The following is a 25,049-nucleotide window of genomic DNA, read 5'->3' as shown; positions in this document are numbered from 1 at the left end:
CCACTTATCAGCCTAAGTCTGAATGTTGTCCAGGTCTTGTTGCATGTAGGTGTGGACTGCTTCAGTATCTGTGGAGTTGTGATTGATACTCAACGTTGCAAAATCATCAGCGAACATCCCCACTTCTGACTTTATGATGGAGGGAAGGTCATTGATGAAGCAGCTGAAGATGGTTGAGCTTACGACATTACCTAGAGGAAACTCTTTCGAGTTATCAACAGTCACAGATTGCAACTCTTTCGAGTACAATCACAGTTCTTGGTTTCCGGGAGTGGGACATGAACCCACAACCCTCTGATTCAAAGGCGAGGGTGCTATGACCTGAGCCACAGCTGACACCTCCTACTACCTAGAGGAACTCCTACAGCATTGTCCTGGGGCTGAGATGATTGGCCTCCAACAACCATAACCATCTTCCTTTTGTGGCTTCAGTCATTGGAGAGTTTTCCCCCTGATTCCTTGACTTCAATTTTGCCAGGGCTCCTTGATGCCACACTCAGTCAGATATTAGAAAATAGTTGGAATATTTATTTCAATATAAAACCATATACAGAGAGACAAGGAAAATTTGGAAAGAATTTTAATAAATAAAATCTGAAGGAACACTTGTCAATGTAAATTTTTAGTGCCAGAGAGGTTGTTTAGTAGCAAATTAAGCCTTGCTATGCTATTAAAAATTCCCTTCAGTTAACAAGTTTCAACTTCTTCTAGCTTTTTTTAGTGGATAGCTAGTGGGTAAGTACCCTAGCATCATGCTGTTGTATACATGTGAATGCCAAGTCTTTTGGCAAGATATTGTTAAAGCGAAGCTTGGAGGAGCAGGACAATGACAGCAACTTCCTGATTTTCATGGTTAACCATACATGTGTAGTTGCTGAAGGCCAGAAAGATAGTAAGTTTATTGAATGCATGTAAGAGTTTTCTGGTGCAATATGTTCTAGAACCAACAGGAAGGCAGGGCATATGGGTCAGAATTAATAATGTAACACTGAGGGAGCATTCATCTAACAGTGATTGTCATGTGATCAAATTCAGTGTTAGGTTTGTAATGGAGAAACTTTAACACTGTTACTTAAAATTCTGGATTTTGGTAAGGCTAACTTTAACAGGATGAGACGGACTGACTACAGCAAACTAGTCAAAATTGTTATTTGGGTAAAACTAAAGATTAAAAATGGCAGATGTTCAGAAAAGAACTTGACATAATACATGACCAGTATTTACCCCTAAAGGGGACAAGAACTGTACTTACCAAATTAAACAGGCACGGTTGGCAAAAGAGATGCGCGATGGCCCAAAACTGAAGAAAAGAACGTACAAAAGTGTAGAGATTAACGTCAAACCAGCAGACTGGGAGAGATATAAAGAAAAGACAAAGGAAGTAAGAGCTGCAAAGAGGAAATTTTAAAAAAATTAAGGGATATCAAGATTACAATTGTTTTTGCCATTGTATTGGAATTATATTTGAAGGAAAACGGTAACAAGTGTGAAATTGGCCCTTTAAAAACAGATGCTGATAATAATGAAAATAAGGAAATGGCACACTTGTTGAATAATTACTTAGTGTCAGTCTTCAAATAGAGAAAGAACATCATATACCTGATATTCCAGGGAAGCTAATAATGAATCAAGGACTGAAACTCACGCAAGGTAACGTAAGCAAGAAAACAGTGTTTAAAAGTAGCCCTAAAGGCTGACAAATCCCCAGGACCTGATAGGTTTTCATCCTTGGGTTTTAAAGGGAAGTAGGTGAGAAAGTTTCAGACGCTTTAATCATAACCTTCCAGAGCTTTCTTGATTTAGGAATTGCCCCTTTTAGATTGAAAAATTGCAAATGTAACTCCATTATTTAAGAAATGAGGGAGCCTAAAATAATAACCTGCTAGTCTAACAATTGCTGTGGGGAAGTTATTGGAATTTATAATTAAGGACAGCGTGACTGAGCAATATGGATTTGTAATGGGTAGGTCATGTCTGATGAACCTGATTGGATATTTTAAGGAAGTAACTGAAGTAGTAGGCAGGGTATTGTCTACAGATTTAGTTTATATAGGATTCTAGAAGGCATTTATTTATTAAGATAGCACATAAGACATTGAGCTAAAATTAAAGCTTTTGGAATTGAAGGCAAATTACTGACCTGGTTAGGTGGTAGAAGACAGAATAGGGATAATGGGAATTGAAAGGAAGTGACTATATGTGTTCCACAAGAATCTATGCTGGGGCCTCAACCATTCACTACATTTGGTCTATTTTTCATTAATTGCCAGAGCTCCGTAGACCAACATTTGATAGTCTTGTGTTTAAAAAAAAAAACAATTTCTTATTTGTTCAAATCAGATTTGTTGGTGATTTGTGATTACACTGAATGATTGAACTCAACAGTACACTAGTGAATAAAAATGCAATTAAAGGGCATAAAGGTAGTAGTGATATTCGATAGGATAAAAATAGAAGTATTTAAAAGCTGGTAATGCTCAAAATAAGAATCGCTGGGTCCAGATGGGATACATTCTAGGTTGCTGAGGGAAGTAAGGGTTAAAGCTGCAGAGGGTCTGGTCATAATCTTCAAATTTTCCTTGTGCATGGGGTGGTGTCTGAGGACATAAGTATTGCAAATGTTACACCCCAATTTAAAATAAGGAAGCAAGATGGACCCAGCAAAGACTGGCCTGTCAACTCAGTGTCAGTAGTGGGGAAACTTTGAGACAATCCAGCACAATGGGGCAAATCATCTTTGCATAATTTGATTGAGTGCTTTTTAAATTGATGAGAGTAATGTGGTGGTTGATGTATATCTGGACTTTAAAAAGACATTTGACAAAGTACTGCAATAGGTGTTAGCAAAGCCCTACACAATGGCAATGTCGGTATGAAATTGGCAAAGAAACCAATGGTGAATGTTTTTTATTGGACTGGAGTTAAGTATACAGTGGTGTTTCCCAGGCACCAGTATTGGGACCAGTGTTCTTTCTGCGCTTGCACTTGAGTATACAGGGCATAGTAAACAATGAGGTGGTTAATGGATGTAAGGACATAGACTGCTGAAATGGGCAGAAAGGTGGCAGATCAAATTTCACACTAAGAAGTGTGAAGAGGTAGGTATGTTTTGATAGGGAAAATGAGGGGCAATACAAAATAAATGGTACAATTTTAAAGCAGATGCAGATGCAGGAACAGAAACAAGGGAGTGTGTGTACAAAAATCTTTGGCAGAACAAGCTGAGAATGCCCTTTTTTAAAAAAAAAGGGATCCTTCACTTTATTAATAAAGGAATAGAGTACAAGAACAAGGAAGTTCTGCTAAATTTTTATAAAACACTGAGTTAGGCTTCAGCTGGAGTATTGTGTTCAATTCTGGACACTTCACTTTAGGAAGGATGTCAAGGCCTTAGAGAATGTGCAGGAAAGATTTACTAGAATGGCACCAGAGAAGGACTTCAGTTATATGGAGAGACTGGAGAATCTGGGGTTGCTGTCCTTAGAACAGAGAATGTTAAACGGAGACTTAATAGAGGTGCTGAAAAACCATGAATGGTTTCAGTGGAGCAAATGAAGGAGAAAATGGCAAGTGGCAAAAGGGGACACAGATTTAAGGTGATTGTCTTTGCAAGTTATGATCTAGAATGCACTGCCTGAAAGGATAGTGGAAGCAGATTGAGGGGAGATGGTGACTAAAATTGGTACTGTACCTGAACTAATAATCCAGAGGCTCAAGCTAATACTGTGGAGATGTGGGTTCATATCCCACCATGGCAGCAGTTGGAATTTAAATTCAATTAATAAATCTGGAATTAGAAGCTAGTCTTAATAATGGTGACCATGACAACTACCATTGATGGTTGTAAAACCCATCTGGTTCACTAATGTCCTTTAGGGAAGGAAATCTGCCATCCTTATCTGGTCTAGCCTACATGTGGCTCCAGACCCACAGCAATGTGGTTGAATCTTAACTCCCCTCTAAAATGGCCTAGTAAGCCACTCTGTTCAAGGACAATTGGGGATGGGCAACAAATGCTGGTCTTGCTAGTGATGCCCACTTCCCATAAAATAGTAAAAAAAATTCAATAGTAACTTGCAAAAGGGAATTGGATAAATATTTGAAGGGTAAAATTTGCAGGCTGTGTGTAAAGAGTGGGGGTGTGGGACAATTTACATAGCATGACCAAAGTGCATAGGCGCAATTGGCCAAATGGCTTACTTTGCTGTATCATTCTACAATTTTCATATTCGTTAATGATGGCCAGAACATTTAAGCAAGAAGTTAGGAAATACTTCTTTACACAAAGAGTGGAACTCTATCCTTCATAAAATAAATCGATGCTAGTTCAATTATTTTAAATTCTGAGATTTTTGCTAGTCAAGGGTATTAAGGGATATGTAACTAAGACTGGTGAATGGAATTGAGAAACACATCAGCTGTGATCTAATTGAGTGGTAGAACAGGCTTGAGGGACTGAATGGTCTACTTCTGTTCTGATACCTTGCACAAGCCATTGCATTACCTAACATTTTTTTGTGAAGAATATATTATTGTCTTGAAAATATAGAATGTATTATTGTCTTGAAAATATATAATGAAGCATAGCACAAACTTATCTGCACCTTCTTTTGGTCACTGAAAAGCTGCTTTTTAATGGCTGCTTTACTAAATGTACTGTTCAATACAGATTGATGGCATCAGGTTGGACTGCCAGTTTGGTCTTGGTCACCTCTACCATTGTGCTACAGTTGAATTCACATTGGGCTAGGAAGAAGAATTTGCCCGTGCTCCTAGTAAACTTTTGCAACTCCTGCAAGTAAGAGGATTGAGTGTTAATGGGATAGTGTTTGGCTTTGATTTTCCTCACAACTAAGTGTCCAGCTTATACGTTAATAATGACCACGTAAATGAAGGAACTGGAGGGTGATCAACTTTTTGGCACTGTCCCAGCAGAGCAGTGAGGAAAATTGTGCATTACTCCATTCCTTTGCTGATAGGATGTTATCAGTCTCTGCATGAAACTTGGAATCTATGGTTGTGTTCCTAAGATCTATGGGCTTTTTTGCAGACTATAACTCCAGCAAAAATGATGGGTCCTGTTTTGAATTTCTATTCAAAGGGAATCTTGCTGCTGACCATTTTTCATAGCTGAAAATTTGTTATTGGAGCAGGCCAGACTGTTTTGAGGGTTTATTTCTATTTTGAAAACATTGTTTAATCAATTTTCTGTGCAACTGTGGTTTTATTTAGAATTTGTCTTCATTTTTGAACGGTTGCTCTTCCACTTTCTTGTTTTGAACAATCCTGTTCCTTAAATGAACAGAATACAATATTACGATTAAGGGGAAAAATTCAGTATCAGGGTTTATGGAGATAACCAACATGTGAGAGATTTATTAAAATGTAAGGTATAGGGCACTAATTTAGAAAGCAGGGAAATTAAAATAAAAAGACATTAAGACTACTGGAACACAAATTAATTGAATGATGAGTGGCCTGGTAGCTCAAAAGGGCTGGTTAACTAATGTACTGTGCCTTCATATTATGCCTAATTCCCCAAATATAGAAAGACTTTTGTTGGGTCTACAACAGTTTTACTCGCTGCAGCCTGCTTCTCCAGGTCTTGCTTGGTTGATCATACTCTCATGGTCCTCCTCATGGCAGCAAAGATCCATATATGTGTCCGGAGGTCAGATGTAGCAGTTAAGAACCAGATGCCTTTTGGCCTTGTGGAGGGAATGTTTCCTGCTCATGGAAAGTCTTGCAAGCAGGCTGGACAAAAATGATGTTGTTGGCCATTGATGTCTTTCCTGCATTTGGTTGTACGACCCACCCTAACAGAAAGATGACAACACCCCTACAAACTCAAGGGAAGACAGCGTAATTGATTGTGGTCGTCAGCTGGGCGAAATTATTTTGATATGGAAGATGGAATCACTGAAACTGGTGCTTTTATTTTTAAAAAAAGAGATGGGTGATGAGATTCAGATGTTACACTTCCAGTTTCCATGCATTGTTATCAATTGAATGTACTGAAGGAGCCAATATGTCTGCTAACCCAGAATAAAAATGGTACACTCGCAAAAGATAGTATGTGAGACAGTATTTCCAGTATTGCCTGTGGTAGGGAATTGACTTTCCTGAAGCTACTCTCTAAAATGGTGATGCTTAAACTTGCAATTTATTTTTAACGTAATGAATGATAATCAGGAGGGACCTGAGAAGTCAGTGTGATCATACACCACTTTGAAACTGCAGTTTGAATTGAGTGCTGAATGAAAGTTAATACATGAATGAGTTTGGAGAATCTTGATCTTGCTAGTTAATAGTCCATTAACTTATGCAGAATACTTTTTAAAAGTATTCTTTCAATCCCTAATTGCCCTTGAGAAAAAGTGAGCTGCCTTCTTGAACTGATGCATTCCATGTGTAGGTGCAGTTAGGGAGATTCAGAATTTTGATCCAGTGACAGTGAAGGAACAGTGATTATACTTCCAAGTCAGGGTGGTGTGTGGCTTGGAGGGGCCAAGAGATACTGTTTCGTTAGGATATTGGAAACAGCAGCTGTCCTTATTAACTCAGTTCTCAATATAATGCACAACCTAAAGCCAATGTGTACTGTGGGATTTTCTTGCAGGCAAATGGAACCAATGATGATATTCCACCTAAAAAAACACGAGCCTCGTTATCAGACCTTTCCAGTACCGATGATGTTGAAGCATTGACTGTTCGTCAGCTGAAGGAAATACTGGCTCGCAACTTTGTCAGTTTTTCAGGGTGTTGTGAAAAATGGGAATTGGTGGAAAGAGTGAAGAGATTATTCAAAGAAACAGAAGAAAATCGCAAGTTTTGTAAGTTTGTCTCCAAAATGTTTTATTAGAAATTTATTCATTTAGTTCAACAAGTAGTGACTTTCAAAACTTTTCTTCTGTTGTAGTGGAAAATGGAAGTAACCCAGCTGTAGCTGCTGGTAAGTAGTGAACTTTACTTGAGCTTTTCACGAGTTGGAAAGTGTTTTGAAGTTGATAAGGAGGTACTGGGAAGTCACTGGGAGGAAATAGTACGTTTTATTTCTATATTAGTATCAGGCTCAGGAGAATTCTGATCAATCTTTTTATATATGAAGAAAGTCTATCTTTATCTTGTCAGAGATCCTCTAATTGGGTTTCTGTCTCATCCAAGAAGAGCATCCCACATGTCACTGTTGGATGGATGCCTAGGAGATGGAATGCTTCCGGAGCTAATATATTGACATTTAGAGCTCTTAAGTCATTGACTTGTTTTCTTCTATCATTGCATAAAGTTGTATCCTGTAACACTCATCTTTTAAAAGCTCTATGGTGGTAGGAAATAAAAATCACTGGATATTCTGCAGAAGCCAAGTTTTATATATAAAATGGGGTAATACTTTCAGCAAAAAGTTGGCTTCCTACACTTTCCTTCAAACTTAATCAACATGTGTAATTGAGACCTAATGTCAGTACGTGTGTTTTGTAGAGCTAGCATTTAAGAAATGTGGAAAAATCTGAACTTGCATATCAGTAATCTTTTTAGTAGAACTTAAGCTTTCATAAAAGGAAGAATTACTGGTTTTGGTGAAGTGAATTTTTGAACCAATCTAACTTCCCTATGTTAATTAGCATAAACCTGTCAGATTTTGTAGATGAATTATCCTGATGTGCAATCATCTAACACTAGTGCCATCTGAAAGGAAAATAATTGCCTGGGCCCAGAAGGATTTTAGTGTTATTGTATTCAGATGCTACTTATTAAAATTCTTACTTGGTGCTCCTGCAAGCCTTTAATGGGACACAGCTATAACAGCAAACTTACTGAATTTTCTTGCCTTTACAAATAGTGAGGCTGTAGGTCAGCAGAAATGTACCTTTCATTCTACCCTCATTCAAAATGAAAATTGAGAAAGTAATGTGGCTACATTTGTTCTCTTACCATTTACTTTTAGCTTCAAATCTGCAATTTGTAACAAAATTGTGTGCAGTTCTGCATACTAATACTATGCAATAGTTATAACAACCCCTGCCCCCCCCCCCTCTCTTCACCCTTAAAAAGCATTTTACACTATGGAAGGTGAGCACTTTTGAAGCTGCACTCAAGATTGCATTTCACTAATAAGCATTTTGAGCAAACTTTTGATTAGAGTGTGCATCAGGTCAATCCACATTTGTGAAGAGAACAAACATGTATGTATTCCCAAGGTAGGCCCCTAGTCTACACTTGACGTTAATTTTACTTATCTCTGCAAGGTCAGTTTATACTTATACTATCATTGAACTGAGCAAAAACAAAATATTACCTGGGCTGACAGCTTATTCTTTATATTGTTAAGAACCAGCCATACTGCTGAGTTGGGAACAGTGATGACCTAGCATATGAGAATTGTCTATTTTGCATTGTACTTGAAAATCATTGTGGAAGGAGTTACGTTATTACGCTTGGGAAAGCAACTTTAAAGTTTGTTTTTAATCAATTTTTCTATAATTGTTTTATTTTCAGTTGAAGAACACATGCAGCTGGGCAGTGATGAGAATCTCTGCAGGATCTGTATGGATGCAGTGATTGATTGCGTTCTCCTCGAATGTGGTCATATGGTCACTTGCACCAAATGTGGAAAGCGCATGAATGAATGCCCTATATGTCGACAATATGTTGTTAGGGCAGTGCACGTCTTTAAATCTTAAATTTGGGAGGTGTTTGAATGAAAGATCTCCTGTTAAGATACATCAAACTCAACGAGGAAAAGTTTTCTGACTGTATCAATGACAGTAATTTGTTGTGGCAATTTTGGATAATGGTAGAAGAATGGAATTTCTTAATTTACTAACAGTTTTATCATTGCTTATTACTGGAAGCCTTAAAGAAATCAGTGTAAAACCAACACAATGCTAAGGTGCAAAAAAATAGATATTACTGAATTATAAGAGTTATCAAAGCTAGGACAGAGACTAAATGAAAGATATGCAGGAGACAATGCAAAATTCTATTTTAAACTTTTCATATCACTTTTATAAGTCTCCTTAAACATTTACCATTTAATGGAGTGTGGTAGTGTATTAATTGTGGTGCGGCTTGCTCTGGATATGAATTTGAGCATTTAGTAGTGCTCAGCATAAGAACAGGAAGGAAACCTCAAGCAATCTTGTATCATTTGCTGCCAACTGCCTTGTTTTAGTTTTGTCATTTTTTGCTTTCTGTACTTTGTAAATCATGTTTTTGAAATTCAATTTAACTAATAAAGAATTGAATTTAATGTAGCAATTCTGTCAGTGAATTTTGACAAGTTCTGAAATTAATAAAATCAAGAATATAATTTGCAACAATTTCTGATCCTGATTATAGCCTTTCTTTGAAGAGTTTTTGGAGCTGGTGAACTTTTTTTTTGCCCTCTTTTTATATTACCATGGAATAGGGAAATATCTGAACCTAAGTAAAGCTAAATGCTAAAAAGGAGTAAAATATCTAATATGCACTTTTATATAAAAAATCTGGCATGTTTTTGTTTATGCAATGATTAAACTTTCTATAGAATCGCTAACAACTTGAGAAGCACCATTTTCATGGAAGAACTCAAGTGTCCAATTGTGGTAAGTAGCCCAAATGCAGCTTTTGCCAATTGCTCCCAGACCAAAACAGATGCCTAATGAGATGGAGGAGAGACTGCAGGAAAGAACTGTAGGGTGGGGCCTGTGCTTTAGAGGGAGTCACACCTCTCTCTCTCCTCGAGAGCAGATTGATGTTGGAAGCATGTTGAACATGATCTGTGACATCAAAAAGCAACAGAGCATGTAACCTCATCATTGCATTTTCTGACGCTTGTTCCCAAAATGTTTGAATCTCTTTTTACTGATGGTGATAGTAGTGACACGATGAATTGGCGCAGTTGCTCGGGAAGCTGAGCTAGGCTACAAGTAATCCAGGACTGACTACCTACAGTACTGGTTGTAAAGGCTAAGCTTCTAGAATTCCAAAGCCACTGAACATTGTTTTTGGGGGCCCCAGGTAGGGAGTACAAAATACTGTGAAGTAATTTATCCTCACCTTTCGATGCAGACTTATACCCTTTGGTCCCTGGTGCTCTGGTCTATCCAGAAAGCACACCCCAAAATTCCCATAGGAAAACGTACATTTGTAGTATCCTTCATGGAAATTGGGTTCCAAAAATCTCGTAGTTTAAATTTAACCTCAATAACCAAAGCTTTAAAAAAAAAATCAATATGCAGGACAACCTGATCTATGGGTTAAAATTGCCCAGGTAACTTTAAATGGAGCATTTACATCAGACTCTGCTTCTCTAGCAAGCTATTAGTTCTCTTATCTAGGCACAGATGAACACAATAGGAACAAAATGAGAATTCTGATGTCTTATTCTATCCTTAATTTGCATCTCATTTACATGCATGACAAACTGCACCAGACACAAGAGGGAGTGGAAACCATTGTTTTCTCTGTGAAATTGCTCATTTTCATTTAGAGAGAAGTGTTAAAAAAATTGTGTTGTACAGCACCTTGAATATTGTTCCCCTGTGAATCTAACAATATTTCAGTACACAGCATTCAAGACAAAGGTTTTATACAAATTCAGCAATGACAAAATGGCAATAGCAAATGGTGGAAAACCAACATCTTGTCACTTTACAGTATCATTACTGCTGCTAAGCTGCTTGCCTTAAAGGCATGCAATGATGGCACATACAAACATCACGATCATTCCACAAGAAACATGTGGAACTTTACAGAGATTAAACCACAAGTAACAAATAGGGAAATCGGAAATAAACTGGAATTCAATTGTATACAAGTAATAATGTTACCATTGGAATTATTGAAATTTCCACACTACTCTCAATAAAGTAATTTCTGTACAAAAATATTTCTGCATAATGTATGATGTGTAGAGTGTAACAAAACAACAATATTTATAACACGGTCAAAATGATCCCAATGTGTGGTCAGATATGTCTAAGATACCTCTGTCTTAAGACTGCATTTTTTTAAAAGAACAAATTAAAATTTATACTGCACATGCGTTAGTTGTAAAACGTGCACAAAAAGTTAGTTTTATCATTTTTCTTGCTGCATATGTTTATACAAATACAAACACTTATGCATCAGTGTCCTTTTATACATTATTAAAACTTAGGAAATAAATTTGAATTTTGGAGTGATTTTCAGACGTGGAAACGTTTGTGTGAGGAAAAGCAGCTTCTGTCATTGTCCTTAAGGTTGTCCAGAGTTCATCCTTGTCCTTCCGTCTGTTGCCAATAACATGAAGCAGAATCTGGGCGTAATTAAATCTTAGAAGAAATTAAACGTCCTTTGTTATGGTGTCCAGTTTCTCTTTTTGTTTAGTTAACTAAGTTTTTGTAACAGTTTCTCCTCTGACAGACTGAACTGAATGCTAACAGACATTTCTGCTATGAATTGTTCACAACCTTCTTTTGTTACCTGCTTGCAGTAACGGAGGTCTATTCGGCAGATGTTGCCACAGCGTTTGAAATAGGTTAGGCACTGATCAGTGACTTTATTGCAAACTGAAGAAGAAGGATATTGTGCATTTTAGGTACGGCACGGACTTAGACATTTTTCAACTACATTTCAAATGCTGTGTTCAGTTTAACTGAACATGCCACTAAAACAAGATATTACTGAGTTAATTAATAAAAATAAATCCAAATGTAATGGGCAATCTCAAAAGGTCAGACAATTTTAAGTATTCAAGACTAGAAAATAGAGTAATCTTGTTGAATTATATAGTGTTAAACAATATTAAGACAAATTCAAATTATTACTTCAAAATATTCACAAAGTAAGACCAAAGAACATAAATATAATTTGAACCATATAATGGGGAAAATTTACTGAGAATGATAAATATTTAAGTATTATAGGTAGAATGCATTAACTATTGATTTTAATGTTTTTTTCCTTAGTTTCTTTCAGATTTGTAATGTTCACTGCAGTGTTATCCCATTGAAATTATTGACCTCAGCAACCAGAGGTTAGGGAAGGCAAAAGTGTCAGGCAATGACCATCTCCAACAAGAGAGAATCCAACTATCACCCCATGATATTCGAATGGCACTACCATCACTGAATTCCCCACTATCAACATCCTGGGGGTTACCATTGACCAGAAACTAAACTGAATGAGTCATTTAAAGCTGTGGCTACAATAGCAGGTCAAAGGCTGGGAATTCAGTGGAGAGTAACGCCTCCTGACTCCCCAAAGCTTGTCCACCATCTACAGCGCACAAGTCAGGAGTGTGATGGAATACTGTCCACTTGCCTGGATGAACGTAATTCCAAGAACATTTAAGAAGCTTGACACATTCAAGACAAAGCAGCCTGCCTGATTGGCACCCAATCCACAAATATTCACTCCCTCCACCACCAATGCATAGTGGCAGCAGCGTGTACCATCTACAAGATGCACTGTATCAACTCACAAAGACTCCTTTGATGGCACCCTCTAAACCCCTGACTTCTAACATCTAGAAGGACAAGGGCAGCAGATGCATGGGAACACCACCACCTCCAAATCCCCTCCAAATCTCTCACAACCCTGACTTGAAAATACATCGCTGTTCCTTCACTGTTGCTGGGTCAAATTCCTGGAACTCCCTCCATAACAGCACTGGGTGTACCTACACCACATGGACTGCAGCGGTTCAAGGTGGCAGCTCACCACCACCTTCTCACAGCAATTAGGCATAGGCAATAAATGCTGGCCTAGCCAGCAGTGCCCACATCCTGTGAAAGAATAAAAAAAAGGAGGAATCAGCCAGTGTTCCCACTCCAAATTGCTATTTAGTGACCATATACTGGAAAGTATGGTTGAGGATAGATTTAGGCTCAGCTGTATTGTTCTCCAGGGTCAAAAAGGTTGTTAAATGTTACTAAGTTCATTTAAAAAAAATCCTGGATGCGAGCAATGAAAGCGACTTTTACTTCCCATACCATGCCCTGAAAAGGTGGTGGAGGGCTTTGCATGAGGACTGCAGCAGTATATAATGATGCTCCTACAATGGCAGTAGGTAAAATAATTCCAGGATACTGACCCAGTGATAATGAAAGAATGACAACACTATGTTCAAGACAGGATGGTGAGAGATTGGGGGGTTCTCAGGACATATATATATTGTACATATTGGAGTCAATGTGGATGTATGGATATTGAGTAAAGTGGCACAAGAACCAATCCAATGATTTGGATGGTGTTGAACTTCTTTGGAGAATGATTGCAGCTACACGTCCAGTTAAGAAGTAAAGGGCATACACTCCTGACGTGTATGTTGTTGATGGTGAAACAACTTCAAGAAGTGAGCCATTCATCTTGGAGTACCTAATCCTTGCCCTGCTCTGGTTGGGTTATGATGTTGGTTATATGGCTGGTTCAGTTAAGCTTCTGGTGAGTAGTTACCCCCAAGATGTTGATGGACAGGAATTGGTAATTTTACCATCCAAACCTGGATGTCATCAGATCTTGTTTTAAGCTGACATAGGCTGACTTACGAACACTACCCCACCTCTAAACATTATGATGGTGGAAATATTATTGATGAAGCAGCTGAAGATGGTTAAGGTTATTGGGTGAAGTATCTTAAGAGCTACCAGTACTTATAGGACTGTGCCCCCATTAAGAGTTTTCAGGATCGGGAACAACTGATCCTTATTGCATAACTTACTATTTGTGCGATGTGTAAAAAAAAATGAAGTTTCTTTTTAAACTTCATTAAAATTGGATTGGTTTGAAATAGGAAAACATCCATGTTTTCACGGTACCATAAAATTTCGAGTTTTATTTTCTAAATTATGTACCACAATTGCTCAAATCACTTGCAAAGCAATTAACATTGATTTTCATCAATTTCGGTTTCAATAATAAGGCATCAAATGTACATTTCTCACCTGATAGATTGACTTCTGTTAGGGAATCTCTAGTTGTAGTGCCAACTGCTGTTAGTAGGTTAATTGATTGATCTGTCAGATGGTTGCAGTAACTAAGGTCCAGTTTGGAAAGCATTGGCATGTGCCTAATAATAAGTCGGAGTGTTGCATCTGTAATGTCCAGTCCAGCCAGACGAAGGTCTACCACATTTCGTAGCTTACTGCGATTGTCAATTTGACCTTTATGGTAACAAGACACTTATTAACATACCGGATTCTGAGAGTCTCATAGTTCATGTAATTGTACTCATCGCTATTAGTGTTTGTTTTAATAATACAGAAGTATTACTACAACGCACTGTTGATACGTTATTAAAGACGACTGAAAATTATTTAAAATTAAAAATTAATTTTTATCTTTGCTATTTTAGCTCAATTAGATTGTACGCCACAATATGCTATCAGGATGGTCAATTTGCCTTTTTCAGCATTCATTTATGGAGTATGTGGTCTAAAAATAAATGTATGAATTCTGAAACAGCTGAAAAAAATTACATCAACGACAGCAGAAGTAAAATGATTGCCCGGAGAGAGGCCCACACTGTAGCAAAGTCAGGGCTCAACAGCATTGATATTGAGTGTTTCTGTAATGTTATGTTATTCAAGAACAAAAAAGTAAATAAATGCTAGAAAGTGGAGGTGTAGGTATTCCGACTTAAGGATGACAGCATGTGGAGTACAATCTGCAGATCAACTTAATTTTTAACTGCAATGTTGTGAGCCTTCTGCGATTGATAGCAGAAAACAAGCCTCCTAAAAGCACCTGCCATCAATCAAAATATCCAGAAAAAGTTAAAACATGTTTCTAGAACATTCTGCAAAACAGTAATAGTGGAACAATGCAGTGAATAATTCAATTCAGCCTCTTCCTCAGCTCTTCATTATCACAGAAGCCAGTCAATTCGATTCACACCATGTGATATCAAGAAACAGCTGAGCAGATGGGATACAGCAAAGACCGTGGTCCCGACAACATCCCGGCTAAAGTGCTTAAGACATGTCCTCCAGAATTGACTGTGCCTCTATCCAAGCTGTTCCAGTACAGCTACAACATTGGTATCTACCTGAAAAAGTGAAAAATTAACCCAGGTATGTCCTGTCCATAAATAGCAGGACAAATCCAATCAGGCCAATTGGTGTCCCATCTGCCTAGTCTCAATCATCAGCAAAATAATGGAAGATGTTGCTGACAGAACTATCAAATGGCACTTATGCACCAACAACCTGTTCACTGATGCTCAGTTCGGATTCTGCCAGGACCACCTGACTCCAGAGCTCATTAAGGCTTTTGTCCAAACATGGACAAAAGGACTGAATTCTAGAGGCGAGATGAGAGTGACTGTCCTTGATATCAAGACAGCATTTGCCAGAGTGTGACATCAAGGAGCCCTAGTAAAATTGAAATCAATGTGAATAGAGGGAAAACTCTCCACTAGCTGGAATCATATTGAGCACAAAGGAAGATGTGCAATTAACGGGTCATAATTAACCAACTCAAAAAGCTAGGTGACTAGATACAACACACCTTGAAACATGTGTAAAAGGGTCTAAAAAGATTTCCTACCTGGTCTGTTGTCAGTTGGAGGTGAAAGCAGATCTCTCATTTGAGCATCTTTTAATCCTTCCACCCATCTGAGATCTATGGTTCTCAGCAAGGGACAACTAGAGCTGCAAAGTGCAGAGATTGCTGCCCAGGAGCAGCCTGAAACAACCAAATCCTTAAGACCTAAAAAAGGGGAAGACAAACAAAGTTGAGTGTATCAGCTGCACAGCAGTTTGGATGTGAAAGTGCTAAGTGGCTATGTTCAAGAAATTAATTTAATATAAATCCTTAAAAAATTGCAAACGATTAACACAGGAATCACAAAACATGACAAGAACAACCACACAAAAAACACCAAAGTCACTGCTTTATTAGTACATAGGAGCTAACTAGGAGAACAGTGTGCTCATGTATTGGTATTATCCTAATTAAAATTTTAAGAATATAAGAGGTATAAATCATAGAACCCCAACAAATAAAAGTATTGGCTGCTCTGATGTTGCATCCCTGTGATGGCCGGTTGGAGGTCAGCAATCTGCTGCTAAAAATTAATTGCCTCATGCTAATATTCTGTGCTAGTTATAGTAAAGGATTCTGATAAGGTAAATTAATTCACATTAGCTCCATTTATGTACAAAAAAAAAAATGAGGAAAAATTACTTGTCATCAGGTGAAGAGACATGCTATTGCTGATCAGCCTCGGACAGCACATTGCTCGATTCCTTGTTGAGTGACAGCTGTCTCAATTTTGAAACCGTTGCTTCATGCAGGGGCTTTACAGCTTTAATCTTTCTGCACCTACTGTCAAAAATAGCAACCTGGGTGATATTTCCTTTTTCTCTGCATCAGATTTTATTCAGGAAAGTTCTGATACGCCGGCCTACACTGCTTCTAACAATGCTACCAAAACAGGTGTACATTTTCCTCAGTTGATCAAAGAAAGAGAAGAAAAAATAGCTGAAAGTTTGATTTTTGTGGTAGATATAAAAAGGCTGCCGTTTCCCCGGTTGAAGTCAGATTTTACGATCCAAAATTAACAGAGAAGCTCACTCTAATTTATAGGCTTTTATAAACAGAAATATGTCTCAGTGTCACCCATGCTATTTCATCAGAAGCAAATGGCTTCTTAAAGAAAATGTACAACTAACAGAGTGTGATGAAGGAGTATTTGGGTGATCCAAATTGATGGATGAGATGACAGAGTTCAGGAGAGGTGGCTTCAGAAACTACTGAAACTTTGTACAACAATTTTCATTCAGAAGTACCTTTAACATAGTAATGCAGCCCAAGGGGCTTCACAGGAGGGTAATCAGACAAAAATTCACACCAAGTCAAAAGAGACGACATTAGGACTGGTGAGGTACACTTTGAATGTTTTAAATGAGAGCGGGGTGAAAAGGCGGAGTGGTTTTCGAGGCGTAAATTCCAGAGCTCAAGGCCAAGGCACCTGAAGGCACAGCTGCCAGTGTTAGGGTGAAAAGTTGGGGATGCACAAGAATCCAGAGTTGGAGGAACAAAAGTTTGCAAAGGTTGTGACGCTGACAAAGATCGGGTGATGCAAGGCCACGGGGGGGGGGGCTTTGAACATGAGGATAAGAATTTTAAAAGGCGAAGTATTGCTGGACTGGGAGCCAATGTAAGCCTCTCAGCAACCAAAGGGGCAATATATTGCAGAATCTAAAGCACACATTGAAAAACAAGGGGCAAAATAATATAATAAATTTTAACAAGTGGCCAGTATTGAATAAAAAGACCCATGACAGGAATGATACCCATTTGGCTGAAATATAGAATGGCAACTGAAGGGATGAGACTACCAATTAAGAGAATGGGTGGTCCAGCGATTTTGTCCACTGAATATAAATCGCTTTAAAGGAGGCTTTTTTCTTTAATGTATACCCATTTTCTGAAAAATTAGTATTTAAATGGCTTCCCCCACAGATCTCAAATATTTTTTGGGTAGAGTTGTGGGCATGCTGTAATGGTAACAGAAACAATCTCCAGTAAGCATGTCTGATACCTAACCCAAGTGTAATCAGTAGAAACAAGTTATTTTACTCTTAATAATGGGCAACAGAAAACTCGGACAAGGATTGCTTTACAAAATTTTCACAGCTTCCACTTTTATTCAATTTGATTGACTATATATGCTAATTGTGACATCCATCTTTTCATTAAAATGACAGGACTAGATCTACCATCTGTTCCTTTTCCCTCTGATATAATAGTTAAACTCCAATGATTGGTCTAGAGTGCTTTTCATCACTGCTTTTGTATCACCTGTTCAGATGAAATGCAATTCAGCCTCCATCTCTTTGCTAAGTGTGTTGTGGTCTATTGGGATGTTTTGGGGACTCATTGTCAAAATCCACAACACGTCAATGAATGGCACAAGGCAAACTGCAAACTGGTACATGCAAATATAACTGATGCAAAACTTATTAGGCTTTGCAAATTTATTTTGTGGTCAGGAAACTGCCATCATATTAGCAAAATCCAAATGATGCCATTTACTGCCCAAAACCAAACCAGAACTGCAGCATGACAACCTGAAGGTGTTTCACAATCAATGTTATGATCTTATTAATAATTCCTGCTTAGAATAGAACACAAATGGTGCCCCAAGGCAACCTAATACACTGTACCACTGCCAAGGGCAGCACAAGCACTTAAAAAAAACTACAAAGCACTCTGAAATGTCCTAATTAGCTCATCATCCACTCTGCAATCACAGGAGGAAATAATCTGGGCCTCATTCAAACTCTGAAGGTCATGATAATGAGCGCTATGGAACAAAAGTCAGATTGACCTCACTAAAGAACGTGCAAAGATGCATAATCATAGCTATGGAATGAAAATCTGATTTTAAGACTGCCAAAGGTAATACAAAACATCAGACTACAAAAATATAGGAATGTGGATCATAGTACAGGCTTTGTAATAATGCTTAATCAGGTAATAGATCTAGTCCTGCCATTACATAACACAGGTTTGGGGAATTTAAGGTTATTTACCATGCAAAAATAATGATTACCAAATTAAGGAAGCAATCTGTACTGCCAATAGAGTCCACCCATAGATAATATTTCCTGTTCCCATCCCATGGCTCCAGCACAACAAACAAGTTTGAATGCAAAACAATTGCACTCTTATGGTCATTAGATGGCGATAGGCTAATTAATTTCTTCACCTATCCACTTCTCCATCTAAAACAAATTATTCTACCTAGTAGGTACTGTCCAAACTTATTCCACTTAAAAACAAAACCTTCCTCTCTAACTGTAATATTTCTGTGCTGTACAGCTGAAGTCATGTCCCTAGGGGCATTCTTTGACTTCTTTTCTCCTCTTAATGAACATTGTACTTTGATAAGAGATGTACAAAAACTTTTGTGGAGTACAGGTTTTGTGAGGCAGTGATGGAAATTTCAGTAATGGGAATAGAAGCAGGGCTTTCTTTTTTGCTGTTCATTCATGGCACAAGATCAGCATTTATGAGCAATTCCTAACTGCCCTCAAAGTGGTGGTGGCTGTCTCTGTAAGAAGGTTTTCCCACTGTACTGCTGGGGAGGGAGTTCCAGCATGTTGACCCAGATACATTGGAGGAACAGCAAAACATCTCCAAATCAGGATGGTGTCTGGCTTGGAGGGGAACACACAGATGGTGTTCCCATGCACCTGCTGCCCTTATCCTTTTGTGTGTTCTTGAATTTGTAAGGTACTGTCAAAAGAGACTTGGCATTTTGACGTGCATTTTGTAGATGGTAGACAGTGCAGCCATGGTGCATTGGTGGTGGACGGAGTGAAGATTTAAGGTGGTGTAGGGGGTGCCTATCGAGCAGGCTGCTTTGTCCTGGATGGTGTTAAAAACTGTGGCTACAAGAGCAGGTTATGTGGCTGGTCCACATAATGGTGATCTGCAAGATGTTGATGGTGGAGGATTTGACGCTGAAAATGCTGTTGAATGTAAAGGAGAAATGGTTGGATCAGCATGATCTTTATGAATGGCAGAGTAGGCTTGAAGGGCCGAATGGCCTACTCCTGCTCCTAAGTCCTATGTTCCAATTTTCTTGTCGGAGATAATCATTGCCTGGCACTTTTGAGGTGTGAATTTTGCTTACCAAGTTTCACACCAAGCTCAAACGTTGCCAGGGCCTTCCTGCATGGTGACACAGACTGCTTCTTTATCTGAGGAGTTGCAAAAGGAACTCAACTCTGAGAAATCATCAGCAAACTTCCCCACTTCTGACTTTTTGATAGAGAGGTGGTCATGGATGAAACAGCTGAAAGTGGTTGAGATACTGCCCTGAAGAACTGCTACAGCAATTCTGCTGCTGTTGATGTCCCACAGCATCTCACAGATGCCAAGTTTTGAGTTGCTAGATCTGTTCTGAATCTCACCTATCTAGCAGGTGGTTGGTGCCATACACCTGGTGGGGGATGTCCTCAGTGAGTTCATCTCCACAAGGACTCTGTGATAATCACTCATATCAATATTGTCATGGACAGGTACATCTATGACAGGAAGATGGACGAAGACAAAGTTTCTCCCGCTTGTTAGTTATCTCACCACCAGTCTAACAGTTATGTCCTATAGGATTTGGTCAGTTCAGTCAATAATGGTGCTTCTAAGTCACCCTTGGTAATGGGTATTGAACTCTCCCATCCATATTCTGTGCTCTTGCTACCCTCAGCGCTTCTTCCATATGGCGTTCAACATGGAGGAGCACTGATTCATTAGTTGAAGGAAGGTGGTAGGCGGTGATTAGGATCAAGTTTCTTTGCCCATGTTTGACCTGATAACATTGACTGCAAACCCAGTCTCATGTTGAGGGCTCACAGGCTCATGACTATGTCCCACAGTGCTGCGTGCCACCTCTGGTGGGTCTGTCCTGCCAGTGAACACACCAAGGAATGGTGATGAGAATGTGGGACATTAGCTGAAAGGTGCGAGTCAGATTAAACATCAGGCTATTGCCTGAGTAATCTGTAGGACAGCTCTCCCAAATTTTGACAAGTCCCCAGATGTTATTAGGGCTTTGCAGGGTTGATTGGGTTGGATGTCTTTTCGTCATGTCCGGTGCAGAGGCTGATGCTGGGTGATCTGGCCAGTTTTATTCTTGTTATTTTTCATTGTGGTTTGATACAACTAGGTCATAAAGAGCCAACAACATTGTTGTGGATCTGGTGTCGCATTATATGGCAGACCGGGAAGAACAGTAGATAGCCCTCCCTGAAGGATATTAGTGAACCAATCTACAACAAATCTACATTCCTTTAAGACACAAACCCACCAGGAAAGGTGAATCAACTGTGGCTAACAAAATAAGTTAAAGATTGCATTAGATCAAAGGAAGTGGTTTATGAGATTGCCAGAAAAAGTGGTATACCCGAGGATTGGGAGCAATTTAGAATCCAGCAAAGGAGGATCAAAAAACTGATAAAGAAAGGGAAAAGAGAATATAAAAGCAAGTTAGTGAGAAGCAAAGATGGACTGTAAAAGCCTCTTTAGGTATGTGAAAAGGAAAACAATAGCAAGGACAAATTCTTGGAAAAAGATACAGAAAATCTCCAAGAAATACTAGAGAAACAAGGGGCTTCTGAAAACCCCTTCTGAGGAACTGAAAGAAATTAGTATTAATGAAGACATAGTACTCAAACCTAATTGGATTGAAGGTTGACAAATCCCCTGGACCTGATGATCTACATCCCATATTATTGAGGGAGGTTGCTAGAGATAGTAGATGCATTGGTGGTTATCTTTCAAAATTCTACAGATTCTGGAAAGGTTCCTGTAGACTGGAAAGTAGCAAATGTATCCCCATTATTTAAGAAGGGAGGGAGAGAGAGAAAATGGAGAACTACAAACCTGTTAGTTTGACTTCAGTAATAGGAAAATATGTTAGAATCTGTTATAAAGGATGTAATAACCAGACACTTGGAAAATAATGATATGATTGGCAGAGTCAAAATGGATTTATAGAAAGGAAATCATGTTTGACAAAACCTTTGGGAGTTTTTTTTGAGGATGTTACTTGTAGCATAGATAAAGGAGAACCAGTGGATATGATGTATTTGGATTTTCAGAATACTTTTAATAAGGTCCCATGCAGGAGGTTAGTAAACAAAATTAGAGCACATGGGATTGGGGTAATATACGGACGGGTATGGATCGAGAATTGGTTATCGGACAGAAAAGAGTTGGAATAAATGGGTCATTCTCAGGATGGCAGGCTGTTACTAGTCAGGTACTACAAGGATCAGTGCTGGGGCCACAGCTGCTCACAATTTACATAAATGATTTGGATGTAGGTACCAAATGTAATATTTCCAAATTTGCTGATAACACAAAAGTATGTGAGAACATAAGTTGTGAAAAGGATACAGGGAAGCATCAAGGGCACTTGGACAGGCTAAGTAAATGGGCAAGAACATGGCAGATGGAATATGATGTGAATAAGTGTGAAGTTATCCACTTTGGTAGGAAAAAACAAAGGCAGAGTATTTCTTAAATGATGAGAAGTGTTGATGTCCAAAGGGACATGGACATCCTTATTCGTGAGTCATTAAAAGCTAGCATGAGGGTGTAGCAAGCAATTACAAGGCAAATGGCACATTGGCCTTCATTGCAAGGGGATTTGAGTACAGGAGTGAAGGTGTCTTGCTGTGATTATATAGAACCTTGGTAACACCACACCTGGAGTATTGTGTACAGTTTTGGTCTCCTTATCTAAGGAAGGGTATACTAGCCACAGAGGGAGTGCAATGGAGGTTCACCAGACTAATCTCTGGGATGGCAGGATTATTTTATGAGGAGAGATTGAGAAAACTGGGCCCATATTTTCTAGAGTTTGGAAAATTGAGAGGTGATCTCATTGAAACTTACAAAATTCTTACAGGGTGTGACAGGGTGGATGTAGATAGGATGTTTCCCATGGCTGGTGAATCTAGAACCAGGGGACACAGTCTCAGAATAAGGGGCAGGCCATTTAAGACTGAAATGAGGAGAAATTTCCTCACTCAGAGGGTGGTGAATCTTTGAAATTCTCTACCCCAAAGGGTTATGGAAGTTCAATCATTGAGCATGTTCAAGACAAAAATCGATAGATTTCTGGATACGAGTGACATCAAGGGACATGGGGATAGTGCAGGAAAATGGCATTGAGGTAGGTAATTAGCCATGGTCTAATTGAATGGCACAGCAGACTCGACAGACTGATTGGACTCCTCCTGCTCCTATGTTCCTAGATGGATTTTCATGGCAATCCAGTGTGTTCATGGTCCCCATCACTGATACTAGCTTTTTAATTCCAGATTTATTTAATAATTTCATATAAATTCCAAAGCTGACATGGTGAGATTTGAACTCCTATCTATGGAATATTAATCCAAGCCTTTGGGCTACTAGTCCAGTAACATAACCACTCTGCTACCGTACCCAGTTTAGTCATCATAATCTAAATGATGGAATTATGACAACAGTCTCTTCAACAAGATTTTGAAAGGCCTTGACAAGGTAGACACAGAGAGGTTGCCTCCTCTGGCTAGTGATCTGGAACACAGGGGGCACAGCCTCAGGATGAGAGCTGATCATTTAGGACTGGGAGGAGGAGAAATTTCTTCACTCAGAGGATTATGAATCTTAGGGATCGTCTAGCCCAGAGAGTTGTGGATGCTCCATTGTTGAGTGTATTCAAGACTGATACCAACAGATCTTTGATCTCTCAGGGAATCAAGGAATATGGAGAGCAGGCAGGAAAGTGGAGCTATGGTGGAAGATCAGTCAAGATCATGCTGAATGGTGGAATAAACTCTAGGGGCCAAATGGATTACTCCTGCTCCTATTTCTTATGTTCGTAAGAAGCTTTAAGCTTTTAATAGGTTATTTTCACAGCAACATTGCCTTGAATTAAGTGCAAAACAGCAGGAATTCATGAATGTAAAGGCAAAAACAATGTCTCCTTAGGAAGCTAACATTAGTTTTAAAATCTGATGGCTAAGAAAGATTTCAAAGTAGACAAGAAGGTTGCAGGAATTACTGACTGCACAGAGCTCAATGCTACACCATTTTAGAAATGTTACTTTTTGGGTTTTTACACTAGATATTCTCCTTAATTTCAGTGATTGACCACTCCTGTAGGCAGATCTCATATCCCCTATAAAGCAATATGCCTTTTCTTGTCCCGAATCATGGTAAACCACAGTGAGATCCAAAGGTTGACCTAAGAACCCATATCATTGCACTCTGACCTACTTGGATAAATCAAACGCCACCAGGTGATCTTCCCAAATTGAGAAGGCAGAAGAATAACATTTGCAGATCATAGGTCAGGCTTTAAATTACCAGACTAAGTTATTGGACAGAAAACAAGAGCAAGAACAGCACTCAGCAGAAACTATATTTATAATAATCATAAAATTTTATTGATTTTTCCAACTATTAAATACATCAAAGCCACTTCTCTGCACTAAATGTCAACATTAAAGCACATTTGTTTACTTCTATGGTAGTAAGTCTTCTGACAGGGTTTGTAGCCCTGATAGCTTCAGAATAACCAGTGAGCTGGATGTAGGAAGCCAATCCTATCATGGAACATCATTCCATTTCATATTACCATGCCAAGCAATTTATTTTGTAATAAAAATGCACTAAGCAGTGATTATATGCTTCCCCACAGTAGGAAGTAGTGGAAACTATACGATTCCCATGCTTCAAGTTTATTTTCCTGAGAACTTGTTTTGTGCAGAAGATTAAAAGGAGTGAAGATAGAGAACTAAGTGATAAATGACTATTTATTTTTAAATGTTATGCCTATGATCCCTGATCATCGTCATTAGGAAAATATTGCTGTTAATGGAACATTTTATCATGCATTTCTATTCAATACATCTGTTCATTTGGATATTCTGGACATCAAAAATGGCCACAAAATCAAACATGATAAGCTTATTCTTCAAAATTATGGGTGACATATCAAAGAAAGATGTAGTTTTGGGAAAAACAAAATGCTCATTCACATATTCACTGAAGCGAACTTACTTGCATAGTCTGACTAGCTCAATATTTTCAACTCATTTTAATGCGACAAGCTGATATTAGTGTATTGGCATTTCACTGACACTCACCTGGCAGCCTGTTGATAAGCCAAGTTAACTGTTTTTTCGATATGTTTGTCCAGCTCAGGTCAAGGATTACAGGTTGTCTCCTAATAATGCCACTGAGCATAAGAGGTGTGATTGATTTGCACCGGTTTAAATCAATCTTGGTCCAAAGCCTCTTGTCACAGCACCTAGGAAGGTAAAATTTAACAACTGTTTCAATAACAGGAAAATATTATTATAATAGAAGAGTAATTTTAGATCAGTTACAATTTTTTTTCTATTCCTTCATGGGATGTGGGCATCGCTGGCTAGGCCAGCATTTATTGCCCATCTCTAATTGTTCAAAGGGCATTTAAGTGTCAACCAAATTGCTGTGGGTCCAGAGTCACACGTAGGCCAGGCCAGGCCAGGCCAGGTAAGGGCGGTAGCTTTCCTTTCCTAAAGGACATTAGTGAACCA

The 25,049-nt window shown here is 38.6% G+C and overlaps 2 protein-coding genes across 23 annotated transcripts in view; one reads left to right on the top strand and one right to left on the bottom strand.

Moving 5' to 3' along the window:
- Positions 1-9,320, top strand: part of LOC144687738 (E3 ubiquitin-protein ligase RNF34-like) — a 37,759-nt gene extending 28,439 nt beyond the window's left edge. For all 3 annotated transcript variants that reach the window (XM_078554207.1, XM_078554206.1, XM_078554205.1), the window contains 3 exons: positions 6,620-6,833; positions 6,920-6,952; positions 8,497-9,320. In XM_078554207.1, coding sequence (XP_078410333.1) covers positions 6,620-6,833; positions 6,920-6,952; positions 8,497-8,681 — 432 coding nt within the window. In that variant the 3' untranslated portion in view covers positions 8,682-9,320. The remainder of the gene's footprint in view (positions 1-6,619; positions 6,834-6,919; positions 6,953-8,496) is intronic.
- Positions 1-25,049, bottom strand: part of kdm2bb (lysine (K)-specific demethylase 2Bb) — a 252,681-nt gene that overhangs the window by 12,518 nt on the left and 215,114 nt on the right. For 19 of the 20 annotated variants that reach the window (XM_078554196.1, XM_078554183.1, XM_078554186.1 and 16 more), the window contains 4 exons: positions 24,615-24,778; positions 15,511-15,672; positions 13,908-14,126; positions 10,554-11,531 (listed from right to left, as the gene is read on the bottom strand). In XM_078554196.1, coding sequence (XP_078410322.1) covers positions 11,350-11,531; positions 13,908-14,126; positions 15,511-15,672; positions 24,615-24,778 — 727 coding nt within the window. In that variant the 3' untranslated portion in view covers positions 10,554-11,349. Of the gene's footprint in view, positions 1-10,553; positions 11,532-13,907; positions 14,127-15,510; positions 15,673-24,614; positions 24,779-25,049 lie in introns of those variants that run through there. The other variant, XM_078554193.1, reaches the window with a different exon arrangement.

This window comes from Cetorhinus maximus, chromosome 12, assembly GCF_964194155.1.
Source record: "Cetorhinus maximus chromosome 12, sCetMax3.hap1.1, whole genome shotgun sequence".
Lineage (NCBI taxonomy): Eukaryota > Metazoa > Chordata > Chondrichthyes > Lamniformes > Cetorhinidae > Cetorhinus > Cetorhinus maximus.
This window is presented reverse-complemented; position numbering and strand designations above follow the sequence as displayed.